Genomic DNA, 12330 nt, shown 5'->3' on the forward strand with positions numbered 1-12330 from the left:
CATATCTGACTCTGCAACCCCATGGACTGTGGCTTGCTAGGCTCCTGTCCATGGGATTCCCCAAGCAAGAATACTGGAACGGGTAACCATTCCCTTCTCCAGGGGATTTTACTAGCCCAGGAATCAAGCCCAGGTCTCCTGCTTTGTAAGCGGAATCTTTACCATCTGAGCCACACTTTGATCGTACAGATCTCTGTTGGCAAAGAGAGGGGCATGGTACCCACTGCCCAAAATGATGGGGTTCTCCTTGAGGGCTCCGACCCTCTCCGTCCTCCCTATTCCGTTCCCCAATAATATACAGAAGACTGTTAGCATCCAAAACCATTTTAATAGCAAGGTAGACTCTCGGGTTAGTTTTTGTAGCCACGGCTGGCTCGTCGGCCTCTGGCGCGCTCGAACTTCCGACCCTTGGAGCGGACGTATGGTCTGCGGGGAGAGACGGGGCCCAAGTTAAGAGTGAGTCGGGGCTGCTGGGGCCCGCCAGCCAGCTGGGAGTTGAGAAATGTCTGCTCTAACAGAGCGGCCAGCACAGGGACACCAGCAGAGGGCCTCATCAACTGAGGCGGGGTCAGCGGGAAAGCCTGGCAGCGCAGGGGGCCAGATGGCCAGGAGTGGCTGAAGGGCCTGCACCAGGCCCTGGGGGTGTCAACCAGGGTGCCCCAGAACTGGACAAGGTGCAGGCCCCACCCGGGGCGGGACAGGCCCCATAGAACCCACACCAGTGATGCTAGCTAGGCAGGAAGCTCAACACCCAAACAACAGAGCTTTAGGCAGAGCCGTGAAGGAAAAGCGGAGATTCTAGGCTGACAGAAAGAGCTGGAAGCATGGTGAGGCCGACGTGCAGGGCATACTCACTTGGTGTGGCTATGTGGGGTTCCTGGGGCCTTGCCGAAATGCCTGTACACCTCTCGGCCCTTGCGAGGACCTAGGGAAGGGGAGGCAGGGGTGGCTCAGGCTGATCCAGGCTGGGGTGTGGGGGGAGGGCTGTCCCTGACCTCCCAGACCCAGAAAGGGAAAGGCTGCCAGGAGCCCCACGGCTCATGACAAACTCCTCGAGCCTCGAAGCACCACTCACCAGAGAGGAGGACAGTGCCACAGCCCTTGGGGGAATCCAGGGCCAGCTGGTCAAAGGTGAGGATCTTGCCCCCGGCCTTGAGGATGCGACTCCGGGCGCGGCTGCTCACTCGCAGAGCACATACCTAGGGGACAGAGGACGGGCATGGTCAGAGCCCCCTGGATGGTGACCCAGGAGCTGCTGGGACCTCTGGTCCCCTGCCCAGATCCAGCAAGAGTTCCGGCTGCTTATTCTGCCTGATGACCAACTACTGGAGGCAAACGCCTAAGCCCTAAGAATGCAGCCATTCTTACCAGATTACATCTAGAAACCCCCGACACCACAAACCTAAGCCAGTACACAGGTGAGAAAGCTGAAGCAGAGATACTGTGGAGCACTGTCCAGAGATAACGAGGTGGCAGAGCGAGCACCATCAGCAGGGCCCCAGAAGGGGCTTGCCCAGGGACGCCCGCCGTCCACACCATCCCCTTGCAATTCAGGCCTGATGCCTGCCTCACCCAGAGGCAAGACGAGCCTGACGGCACCAGAGCAGGACAAGGGCCTCCGCGTGACACACACACCGTGCTCCTGAGCCACACTCACCTTCAGTTTGGGAACCTCCTGGACACGAACATCGTCGGTTACAGTCCCCACGACCACAGCTGTCTTGCCCTCCCGGCCAGGAAGCTTCATCTTCCGGATCTGGGATGGGCACAGGGGAGGGGGCCGTGATATACACATTAAACAAGTCCTTTCTGGCGCTTACATCCAACCCCACTGATCCAGGCGTCCCAAGGGCCAACAGTTGTGCCTCATTTGGGCTAAACCCACCCATGCCACACCTCTCTAACTACCACAACAAGCCTACTCTCAGGTCCAGCCTGGGGAAACCTCCAAAAAATGTGCAAACAGATCTCTCCTACAGAAAGCTTTTGATACAGAGGACTTGCTCTAAGACTTCAAGCCTCAGGAAGATTTCATAAAAGACACTGTAAACTGCAACCCCACAGACACGGCAAGAAAGAAAATAAGGCTAAGGCAGTCCAACGCTCCCACTATACTGCTTCCATCGGAGGGTCAGAGTTCTGCACCCACCGCTGGATGAAGTTAAGCCAGCTAACAGCCAGGCTGCTACCAGAGAGCTCCAAGCCCACCCTTCTTCTCGAAATCGGGCTCCAGACATGACCCAGTTGCTCCCCCAGGTTGGCTAAGCCCCAGCATCAGCCCCTCACCATCCGGGAAAGGGAGAGCGGTGGCCGGTTGGTGCGACTCATGAACAATCTCTTGAGGACAACCTGATTGAAGGTGGAGTTGGTTCGTCTGGCCAGGAACCTGTACAGCTGGAGCGGAAGGAAAATGAAGAGTGAGAACCCAGGGCAGCCGAGCCCAGCCCCTTCCTCCCAGCTTTCTAACAAAGGGGCAAACAGATGATTGAGGGCTTTCCCCCACCCCATAGAGCCCTAGAGAGAGCTGGCCGAGTCCTGCCCGGCCGGGGACCCAGAAAATCCCCCACACCACCCCCCCGGCTGTGAACAGGCCCAGAGACTGAAAAAGCTGGAATCTCCAGCAGCTCTGGGAAAGCAGCAGACTCGTGCCTGCTCTCCAGGCCCCTGCAGGGAGCCTGTGAGCGAAACCACACGGAGGCTATGAAGTTCTGTTTCTGGGGTGGCCTTGATGAGGGGTCTCTGGCCCAAACCTCACCTTGACCAACAGCCTCAGGTAAATGTCCTGGCTCTTGGGCTCCTTGCGTCGAACCTTTCGGTCCTTGTTGTGGCGGATGTCAACTCCCTGAAGGGGTGAAGGAAGGGAAGACCGTGAACCCAACTCTCATTTGGCAGATACCACATAAACATTTTCAATTATTCCTTACGTGCGAGAAACAGCTAAAGGCGCAGTCTCTGGAGACAACCAACCCCAGACCCACACTGAGAACAATCTGGGAAAATCACTTAAAACTCTCTGGGTCTCAAGTCATTTTTATTTTATTTTTTTAAAAAGGGAAAGAGTGCTAATTTTACACAGTAAGCTGTCAGCTCAGAACAATGACCTTAATGGCACCCCTATTAACTCAAGTTTTTAGTTCTTTAGCAGCCATGTTTTTCAAAAATATAAGTACCATTTAACCTCTCAATGCTTATTCCCATACGTGGAGCGTTATCAGAAACAAACCAAAGACTGACTTTAAGTTATCATAAAAGCAACCAGCCTTTTTCTCAAGTACTCTGTACAGAACAATCTTAAAACCACTTTTCAAGCATTATCTTCTTGACTCCAAAAACCTGACCAGGTGCTTTCCCACTCTAGTGCTAAGAATGCTGAAGGAAGCCTATGACTATGTCATGAATCGTAAAGAACTACTTGTTAATAGCTCTTATTCATCCAGCATTTAGGTATGCAAAGACCCTTGGTGAGCACCTTCTGTGAGCACTTCTTACTCAACTCACATCTTTGAAGCAAAATTACTGGGTCTCCAAAGGATAGATGCTTTCCAGTCACAGGGAATGCAGAGGACAGGGAATTGAATCTCGAACGGAAGCCCGCCTGGCCCCAAACACGGGAACCAACCGCTTGACGACTCCCCCTACCAGCACCCAACTTTCCAGGCTGGGGAGTGACAGAATACAGGGGCAGCACAGGCAAGAGTGGCTGTGGAACCAGTTCCTGGATCCGAATCCTGGCTCCGCCATTTACTGGCACTGTAGCCCTGGTCATACTACTTAACCTTCTTGCCCCTCAATCTGGTCACCTACGATGGAACCTATATAATAGAGAAGTACAGGAAGGGTGGGAGACTGAAGAAGCCCAGCCCTGGCCTTCGGGCTTCCAAAACAGCTCCCCACCGCGGGAGTCGCCTCCTTCGAACACCCGTGAACCCCTGCCTCCCTTTGGAACGTCCCCAGCCCGGGGCCGCAGTGGATGGCGGCGGATGGTCGAGGCCAGGACGCCGCAAAGCTAGCTCACCATGATGGCGCCTCCTCCTTAGCCAGGTCCGGAAAGAGAGAGCAGACCCGGGATGGGCGGGGAAAGCCTTCAGCGTGTGGCGCCTACCTGACATCACTTGGGCGACGCGGCGCTCTACTATGACTCACGCCTCTCTATGGTGAATCAGAAGGCCAGCTAGATGGGCGTTTCCGGAATTGAGTGGAGGAGCATCTAAAGGGGAACAAGGGCTGCGCCAAGGACGGAAGGACCCGCACGTCGGGGGCCTCTCTAGCCCTATTCACGCTGTTCTTGATAGTCTTCCGGAAGAAAAGGCTCTCGGAGCGAGAGAGATGTCGCGCGGAGCTAGTAAGAGGCGTCGCGCGGTGACGCTCTGGCCCGACGCCGACGGCCTCTCTGTGGCTCCCGGAGGACCCAGAGAGCCGAGTGTTAGAGGTGAGGAGGCGGGGCTGTCTGGCTAGTCTGGACCTCGGAAAACCTCTGACCTCAAGCTTTGGGCGTTTCCTCAGGAGGTTCTCCTCTGTCTTATTGCTTGCTGCGCCTCTCAGGTGAGGTTGCAGCTCGCGAAGTCTTACTTGAGATGTAACCCGAGATCATCTTGCTGCACTTCGATTGTGGCATCCTGTATTACCAGTTTTTAGGTTCACCTCCTCCCTCTGGCCTCAGATGGCCCTTCCCTGAACCCTGCTTGTCCCTGCCATCGGGAGGCTGCTTTTCCCAGCGGGAAAGATTCAGGTGGTCCAGCGCGTTTCAGTTTGAGGGATGTGCACGGTACTGGAGAGTAGAGGAGGCAAGCTGAGGCCCCCCGGGCTTTGAGGATGGGGGTAGAGAGGGGATGGGTAAAAAAAAAAAAAACCCTCCTGAAAGAGGGGAGGGGAGCCTTAGGTTCCAAGAGGAGGAGGAATGGAGACCGAGAAGGGAAGTGAACAGAAAGCGGGGGTGATGAATTGGTGACCCGGGAGAGTGAGAAGACCTAGAAAGGGGGAAGGTGGAGATCCAGAGAGAAGCAGCGACATAGAAAGATGGTGATATCGTTTGTAATCTAATTCAGTTCGTGGCTTTGTTGTTAATCCTTACTAATGGTGTGACCTTGGGCAAGTCGTGTAACTTCTTGGTGCCTTACTTTTTTATCTGGAAAAGGGGGATGGATAGTAGGCCTGGCACATAGAGTGTTTTGGAGCATTTAGTTTAAAAATTAGTTTAAAAGCTCAGGACAATGTTTGGTTCATAGTAAGTGCTTGCTAAAAATTAGTATCTATTCTTGTTACTGACTTTACTGGATGGGACCAGATGGACTGGTTGGGACAGTGATGAAACTTCTTCCTTGTGGAAGCCCTGCCTCTAGGGCCTGCAGTATTCCTATAATAGCTTGGCCTCCTTTACTTTGCCCTTCAGGCTCCTACTTACTTCTTCACAGAGCCACAGACCAAACCTGCACCATGAGCCCTGACTCCTTGCCCATACCACCAACCCATGGCCTCCGAACCAGGCCCAGCGTCTTGCTGACGTGGTAACACAGCGGAGGACTAGCAGATGAATGGACACCTTGAAGCAGAGGAGCAGCAGGACCAGGTAAGGGTCTATGTGAAAGTCAAGATAATGAAACCATGGGACAGTTTTCTTCTCCCCCTTGTCCCTGTGCCTTGGTCTTTGAGTCTCAGCCTCTTTGATCATTGTATGTTTCTTTTTCCTGGCGCACTAAGCACACACACTGTTTCTTGGTCTCTCCATCTTACTGGGCGTCTGTCCCTCTCTCAGGGTCATTCTTTGGCACATATTAGCTGGTGCTGTTGCTATTCTCAGTTGAACGCTAGGTACGTTGTTTTGCAGGGGATGAACTTCATCCTGCATTTATTTCTTTGTAGCAAGCTCAGTCCCTGTCTCCTTCAGCATGTGTCTTTCTATCTACGGTTCTGTTTCTAGGTCACCTGATATTATTCTTGCCTTCTTTCTTTCAGTTTCTTCATGTCTTTGCCTCTCTATGTCTCTTTGTCCATATGTTTGCTTTCTGTCTCTTGGTCTCAGTTCCTCTCAGCCTCCAACATTCTCTCCGTCCCTCACCTTTGACCGAGATACATATCTCTCTCATATACTGTCTCTCCCATTCTCTTTCCTGTGTCTCTGTCTTGCCGTTTCACTGGGCAAATATTTATGCCATGATGTCCCCAGTTTTTGCCCAAGGTAAACAGTTTGTGAATTAATGAGCCTCTCCTTCCTGGTTTTCATTCCAAAAGTGTCTGTCCCCATCTCTCTATGCGTCCATAATTTTCTGGGTTTTCTTATGTCCTTACCTTGCACATTCTTAATTCTGTTGTCTTTGTTTATATCTCTTTTCTGCTCTATGTCTAAGTGTGGTACCGCCTCTGCCTCTGCTTCTCTTTTACTGTTTTTGCATTTCTCTGCTCTTTGTTAGATGTGTTTAAGATCATTCTCTATCTGCAGTTAACGACCTCCTCCCCCACGCCCCCTTGTCTTTTATAAACTCAAAGAATGGGCCAGGCCCACGTGCCCTCAATAAAGATGGGAACAGGGGCGCTGCCATAGGACCGTGTAGCCGCCTCTACTGCGCCTGTGCCCTCACCTTTAATGGCGGCTGATCTTGCGAAAGGCGATACCCCGCCCAGTTCTCCAGCGCTTCCGCGGCAAGCCCCTGCGCAAAGCCCTTGCGCGAGTCGACTGGTCACGCCCCCGCACCCTCTCATTGGTGCAATTCAGGCCGGCCGCGCAGCCATTGGCTGAGCGGATGCACACCCTCCCCTCCCCCCCAGGGTCTGGTGCGGGCAGTTGATGACTAGAGGGGCTGTGTGGAGGAGGACCCGGCGTGTGAGGAGGGCCCAGGTCCGGGACATGGGCCCAAGTCAGGAAGACTCAGGGACCAAGAGGAACGTATACGCAGACCCGAGACTGGGGTACTAGTGGTGTGGGGTGGAGATGGAGAACCAGAACCAGGACTGAGAGATCCAGGAATGAAAACTCAGGTCTGGAGCCGGGTTCTGGAAATGGGGTGGGGATGAAGGCCCGGAACCCAGGGAACCGGAGACAGAGACTTAAGCTTATTGATTGGGGGGAACCTATGGATGAAGACCAGGCCAGAAGCCTGGGGACGTAGGGACAGAATCGCAGGCCAAGGACTGGGGGAGATCTAGGGCTCCGTGCAAACTGATTTAAGGTAAGGGGACGGGGGCGCGGTCAATGCAAGTTTATGGGTGAACCTTGAAGAACCCCCCTGGGTCGGAGACAGAGGTCACTCCTAAGAGTGAGTCCACAGATGGGGGTGTGTCTGGGGCAGTTCTGGGCCTGGGATAGGTGAGAACTGATAGGTGACTGGGTAGGCGGGGCAGTGGGGAACAAAGGTGAGCAGGAAGAGGGAGTCAGGAACTGGGCAGAGGGCAGGGGGAGGGGATCTCAGGCCCAGCTCCCAGTCTCTCCCTGGAGAGCAGGTGGCCAGACGCCCAGGTCAGTGCTTGAGGCTCACCTCTTGGCCTCTGTCCCTTGCAGGTTCCCACATGTGGCTCTCCCTCTCCAACCCCTTAGTCTCTCCATGTCACACCCCTTTCTCAGTCTTTCCAGATACTGGACCCCCTGACCCCTGCCTCTTCTGTGTCTTTCTCTCCACTGTTGTCTTTCTGGTCCTCCGTGTGCCTCTGGAGCCCCTACACTCTTCCTTGCTCTCTAAATTCCTTTCATTGTATTAGGTTTCATCTCGCTGAGGCTGTTTGTCTCCTCTCTGTTTCTCCGGCTCTCAGACCTGTTTTCCTGTGTCTGAGTGTGTGCCTGTGTGTGCTCAGTCGTGTGTGACTCTCTGTGACCCCATGGACTGTAGCCCACCAGGCTCCTCTGTCTGTGGAATTCTCCAGGCACGAATACTGGAGTAGGTTGCCCTTTCCTACTCCAGGGGATCTTCCCAACCCAGGAATCGAACCCACATCCCTTGCATCTCCTGCACTGACAGGCGGACCCTTTACCACTGAGCCACCAGGGAGCCCCATTGGCACATAGTATTGAGTGATTATTGGGGGAATAAAGGAATGAATCTTTGCATGCCTGGGTGCGGACCGTCCTGGATGCTGGCTTCTCGTCCACCTGACCTCTGCCCTGTGTCCTCAGAGTCTTCCCACACTCTGCCCGGGCCTGTCTCCCTCTGGTGCTTCCATCTCGCCTGTTGGCACCCCTCGCCTCACTGTCCTCCGGTCCACAGGCCCTGCCCGTGCTCCCCTCTGCCCACCACGGGGCTCCTGGACTCTGACTCCTGCCCTCCTTCCTCCCCCACAGAGGCCAGAGCAGGAGCTGACCTGGAGCTGGGGCTACCGGCCTGGAAGCACCCTGGACAGGGTCAAGGCCATGGCCCCCCCACCGCCACTGACCCCCAGCACCCCACTCCTGCATGGCGAGTTTGGCTCCTACCCAGCCCGCGGCCCACGCTTCGCCCTCACTCTCACACCACAAGCCCTGCACATACAGCGGTTGCGCCCAAAGCCCGAGGCCCGGCCCCGGGGTGGCCTGGTCCTGCTGACCGAGGTCTCAGGCTGCTGTACCCTGCGGAGCCGAAGCCCCCTGGACTCAGCAGCCTACTTCTGCGTCTACACCTACCCCAGGGGCCGGCGCGGGGGCCGGCGCAGAGCTGCACGCACCTTCCGGGCCGACGGGGCAGCCACCTACGAGGAGAACCGCGCTGAGGCCCAGCGCTGGGCCACTGCCCTCACGTGTCTGCTCCGTGGACTGCCACTGCCTGGGGACGGGGGTGAGGCACTGGGCAGCCCCTCTGCCCTAAGGCCACCTCGGTGTCTGCGGCTCTCCCTCTGTGGGCGTCTCTGTGTCTCCTTTTCTGTGTGTCTGTCTGTGTGATGTGTCCCTCTGGCTTCGTCCTGAAAGAGTGATACACAGGGATGGGCTACAGAAGGAAAATCACAGGCCGAGGAGGAGTCGTGTTCGCTGCTCCTGCAGGATTTCAGTCTGTTCCCTTCCCCTTCCCCGGGTCCTGACCACAGATGAGTCAGAGGCGCCTGGGCTGGTGAGAGCAGCCAAGAGACGTGCTCCTAGGCCTGGAGATGGCATCGCATCCAGCTCTGGTTGGGGGGCAGGGGTGGGATCAAAGAAGGCTCTCAGGGAGAGACCCCCACCCAGGGTACTCAGATGGCACGAGGAGGTAAAGGTTCCGTGGGCCCCAGGTGGTGGGTTTCCCTTGGTCCTGACTGCTTCCCACAGTGGAGTAACCTGACCCGGGGCCCAGGTGTTTGGGGCTGTGGAAGGTGGAGACAGCTCTCCTCCTTCCTCCCTCGAGTCCAGAGGGCACAGGATTAGGATCCCCAGCGCTGCCTTTGTCTCCTCACCTGGGCGTGGTGGGTGCACGGAGCTGCACACCTGGGCCTGAGCTGGTGAGGCCCGGGAGGGAAAAGCTGGACTTCCAGGTTTTGACGCCAGCCCTCCACCAGCTCCACTGAGGCTATTTGCTGTTACTGTTTCTGAGGTGAGAAGCCTGGGTCCCTGATCTCTGTAGACTCCTTCCCCTCTCTCTGCAGAAATCACCCCCGATCTCCTGCCGAGGCCACCCCGATTGCTCCTATTGGTCAATCCCTTTGGGGGGCGGGGCCTGGCCTGGCAGTGGTGTAAGAACCATGTGTTGCCCATGATTTCCGAAGCGGGGCTGTCCTTCAACTTGATCCAGACAGGTAAGGGCAGTGTCAGGAAGGAGGTGGGAGCTGGGGGCTAGGGCTCCGGAGTCTAGAAGCGGGGGGGTGGGGGTGGGGGTGAGGAGGTGTGATGGGTTCGGGGGCATGGAAGAGCCCGCCTCACTTCTGGTCCCGCACGTTAGAACGACAGAACCATGCCCGTGAGCTGGTCCAGGGGCTGAACCTGAGTGAATGGGACGGCATTGTCACAGTCTCAGGAGATGGGCTGCTGCATGAGGTAGGGCAGGACCACCCTTCCTCAAGCCTGAGCCCGGGGGGTCTGCAGGGGCCAGGACCAACACCTGGGTGTCCGGTCTCCCACCCTCCAGGTGCTGAATGGACTCCTACAACGCCCCGACTGGGAAGAGGCTGTGAAGACCCCCATGGGCATTCTCCCCTGTGGCTCGGGCAACGCGTTAGCAGGGGCCATAAACCAGCACGGGGGGTAGGTGGGAGGAGCCCTGCTGGGATGAGGGGCCTAGTCCATCTGCTTTGCAGCCCTCCCCTGCCACCCTATCCCCCAGACATTTTTGCCTGCCTTGTTCTGAGCAGTCTCCCTAGTGCCTAGAACTGTGCCTGGCACACAAGAGGCACTCAGTGAATGCTTCTGCAGTGAAAGAACTGACAGGGAACCTGGCCCAGTAGAGCCCGCCTGGAGGTGGCCAGATGGCTGTGGGTGGGCCCAGGCCTGGTTGCCCACCCCAACCCCCTTGTCTGCTTCCCTGCCAGTCCACGTCCCGTGCACACCTCTTCCCCCCCTGGCCTGGGCACGGAGTGTCTCACCAGCCCTGTTTACTCTTTCCTGCTGTGTCTGTCCATGTCTGATTGTGAAGATTTGAGCCGGCCCTGGGCATTGACCTGCTACTCAACTGCTCTTTACTGCTCTGCCGGGGTGGCAGCCACCCGTTGGACCTGCTCTCCGTGACTCTGGCCTCCGGCTCCCGCTGTTTCTCTTTCCTGTCTGTGGCCTGGGGCTTCGTGTCAGACGTGGACATCCAGAGCGAGCGCTTCAGGGCCCTGGGCAGTGCTCGCTTCACGCTGGGCACAGTCCTGGGCCTTGCCACGTTGCACACCTACCGCGGCCGCTTCTCCTACCTCCCTGCCACTGTGGAACCCGCCTCGCCTGCCCCTGCCCATGGCCTGCCAAGGGCCAAGTCAGAGTTGACCCTGGCCCCAGCCCCAGCCCCTCCCGTGGCCCACTCACCCCTGCATCGCTCAGTGTCAGACCTGCCCCTGCCCCTGCCTCAGCCTGCCCTGACCTCCCCTGGCTCACCTGAACCCCTGCCCATCCTGTCCCTCAATGGTGGGGGCCCAGAGCTGGCTGGGGACTGGGGTGGGGCTGGGGATGCTCCACTCTCCCCGGACCCACTGCTGCCCTCGCCCCCGGGGACCCCCAAAGCAGCTCAGCTCTCACCCATCAGCGAGGGGGCCTCAGAAATGGCAGCATCCTCTGGGCTCCCATCTCCCACCCCTGGTGCCCCGGTAGCCATCTCTGCTGGGGGACCACCTGATCACCTGCTCCCTCCTCTAGGCACTCCACTACCCCCAGGCTGGGTGACGATGGAGGGAGACTTTGTGCTTATTTTGGCCATCTTACCCAGCCACCTGGGGGCTGACCTCGTGGCGGCCCCCCACGCGCGGTTTGACGATGGCCTGGTGCACCTGTGCTGGGTGCGCAGTGGCATCTCTCGGACGGCGCTACTGCGCCTGTTTCTGGCCATGGAGCGTGGTAACCACTTCAGCCTGGGCTGTCCGCACCTGGGCTACGCCGCAGCTCGTGCCTTCCGCCTAGAGCCGCTCACGCCCCGCGGCGTGCTCACGGTGGACGGGGAGCAGGTGGAGTATGGGCCATTGCAGGCGCAGGTGCATCCTGGCCTTGGTACATTGCTCACGGGTCCTCCAGGCTGCCCTGGGAGGGAAGCCTAAACTCGACCAAGTTTGGGGCCCGCTAGGGGCGGGGCTTAACATTCCCAAAGGGGCGGAGCTCGAGCTAGGAGGCATGGCGAGGCTGCTGGAGTTGGCAGGGAAGCCGCACACCGGTCCCAGCCCCATCTCAGGATTGCGCCCTACCCTAGGGGACCAGAAGTGATGCTGGAGGGTGTCCCGAACTCCAGGGGCTTGGGGTCCGCAGGGTCACGGAGAAATGAGCTCGCCCCAAGGGTAGTGCCTGATCAGTGAGGGCGGGATATACTCCAGGTCCTCGTGCCCGGCTCGTGAAAAGCCAGGTCGGCTGAGGGCGGAGCTTGTCTTAACGCGTCCAGTGACGCGACCTGGAATGTACGGGCCGGGGAGGCCTTAGCTAATTGGCCCCGTTTACTCCGGTGCCTCCACCAAGCTGGCCAATCAGCCCGGGAGGGGCAGGTTCCCCCGTGCCGGCGCTCCGATTTGCACTAATGTTCCTCTACCCCCGGGTGGGGAAGTTCGTGTCCTGTCTTCTGTGCGTTCCCCCAACCCCAATCTTCAAAGCAATTGAAAAGGTCTATGCAATAAAGGCAGTGGCTTCATTCCTCTCAGGTCCTCGCCCCTTCCTCCATCCAGCAGCCCGTGGGAGGGATCGGACTCTTGGGCACTCCTGCCTTACGGACCGAAGCCCAGACCTGCCCATGGACTGCAGCCAGCGTAACCCGCTGGCCTTTAACTAGGGCCAGGGAGCTGCCTCCTCCCCCA

General features: G+C 57.5%; 2 protein-coding genes across 23 annotated transcripts; one reads left to right on the top strand and one right to left on the bottom strand.

Moving 5' to 3' along the window:
• Positions 1-308: 308 nt before the first annotated feature.
• Positions 309-4449, bottom strand: RPL18 (ribosomal protein L18). Its single transcript, XM_069551150.1, has 7 exons — positions 4016-4449; positions 2756-2842; positions 2287-2394; positions 1658-1756; positions 1076-1199; positions 856-925; positions 309-426 (listed from the first exon to the last, which is right to left on the bottom strand). Exons 1-7 carry the CDS (start codon positions 4016-4018, stop codon positions 351-353), a joined length of 567 nt encoding a protein of 188 aa, XP_069407251.1. The 5' UTR covers positions 4019-4449; the 3' UTR covers positions 309-350.
• Positions 4188-12176, top strand: SPHK2 (sphingosine kinase 2). 22 transcript variants are annotated; one of them, XR_011248839.1, is made up of 8 exons: positions 4291-4429; positions 5412-5566; positions 8267-8735; positions 9514-9663; positions 9807-9901; positions 9993-10108; positions 10497-11641; positions 11823-12176. XR_011248839.1 is itself a non-coding variant. In XM_069551110.1 (7 exons), the coding sequence occupies exons 2-7, from the start codon at positions 5528-5530 to the stop codon at positions 11587-11589; spliced, it is 1962 nt and encodes a 653-aa protein (XP_069407211.1). In that variant the 5' UTR covers positions 4188-4429; positions 5412-5527; the 3' UTR covers positions 11590-12176. The 22 variants fall into 22 exon arrangements, 13 of the variants coding, with proteins under 13 accessions (XP_069407211.1, XP_069407214.1, XP_069407220.1 ...); XR_011248840.1 differs by having other exon boundaries at positions 4343-4429; positions 5390-5566; XR_011248841.1 differs by lacking the exon at positions 4291-4429 and adding an exon at positions 4502-4729.
• Positions 12177-12330: the final 154 nt, after the last annotated feature.

The sequence above is a fragment of the Ovis canadensis genome, chromosome 14 (genome assembly GCF_042477335.2).
Source record: "Ovis canadensis isolate MfBH-ARS-UI-01 breed Bighorn chromosome 14, ARS-UI_OviCan_v2, whole genome shotgun sequence".
Taxonomy (NCBI): Eukaryota; Metazoa; Chordata; class Mammalia; order Artiodactyla; family Bovidae; genus Ovis; species Ovis canadensis.

Bases quoted from the DNA above. Each gene is read 5' to 3' on its own strand.
- SPHK2 (XM_069551110.1), top strand. From the start codon at position 5,528: ATGAATGGACACCTTGAAGCAGAGGAGCAGCAGGACCAG. The intron at 5,567-8,266 runs GTAAGGGTCTAT...CCTCCCCCACAG, and splicing joins CAGAGGAGCAGCAGGACCAG to AGGCCAGAGCAGGAGCTGAC. The intron at 9,902-9,992 runs GTAGGGCAGGAC...CCCACCCTCCAG, and splicing joins GAGATGGGCTGCTGCATGAG to GTGCTGAATGGACTCCTACA.
- RPL18 (XM_069551150.1), bottom strand. The intron at 1,757-2,286 runs GTGAGGGGCTGA...TGCCCATCCCAG, and splicing joins CGCTCTCCCTTTCCCGGATG to ATCCGGAAGATGAAGCTTCC. The intron at 926-1,075 runs GTGAGTGGTGCT...CCCCTTCCCTAG, and splicing joins TGGCACTGTCCTCCTCTCTG to GTCCTCGCAAGGGCCGAGAG.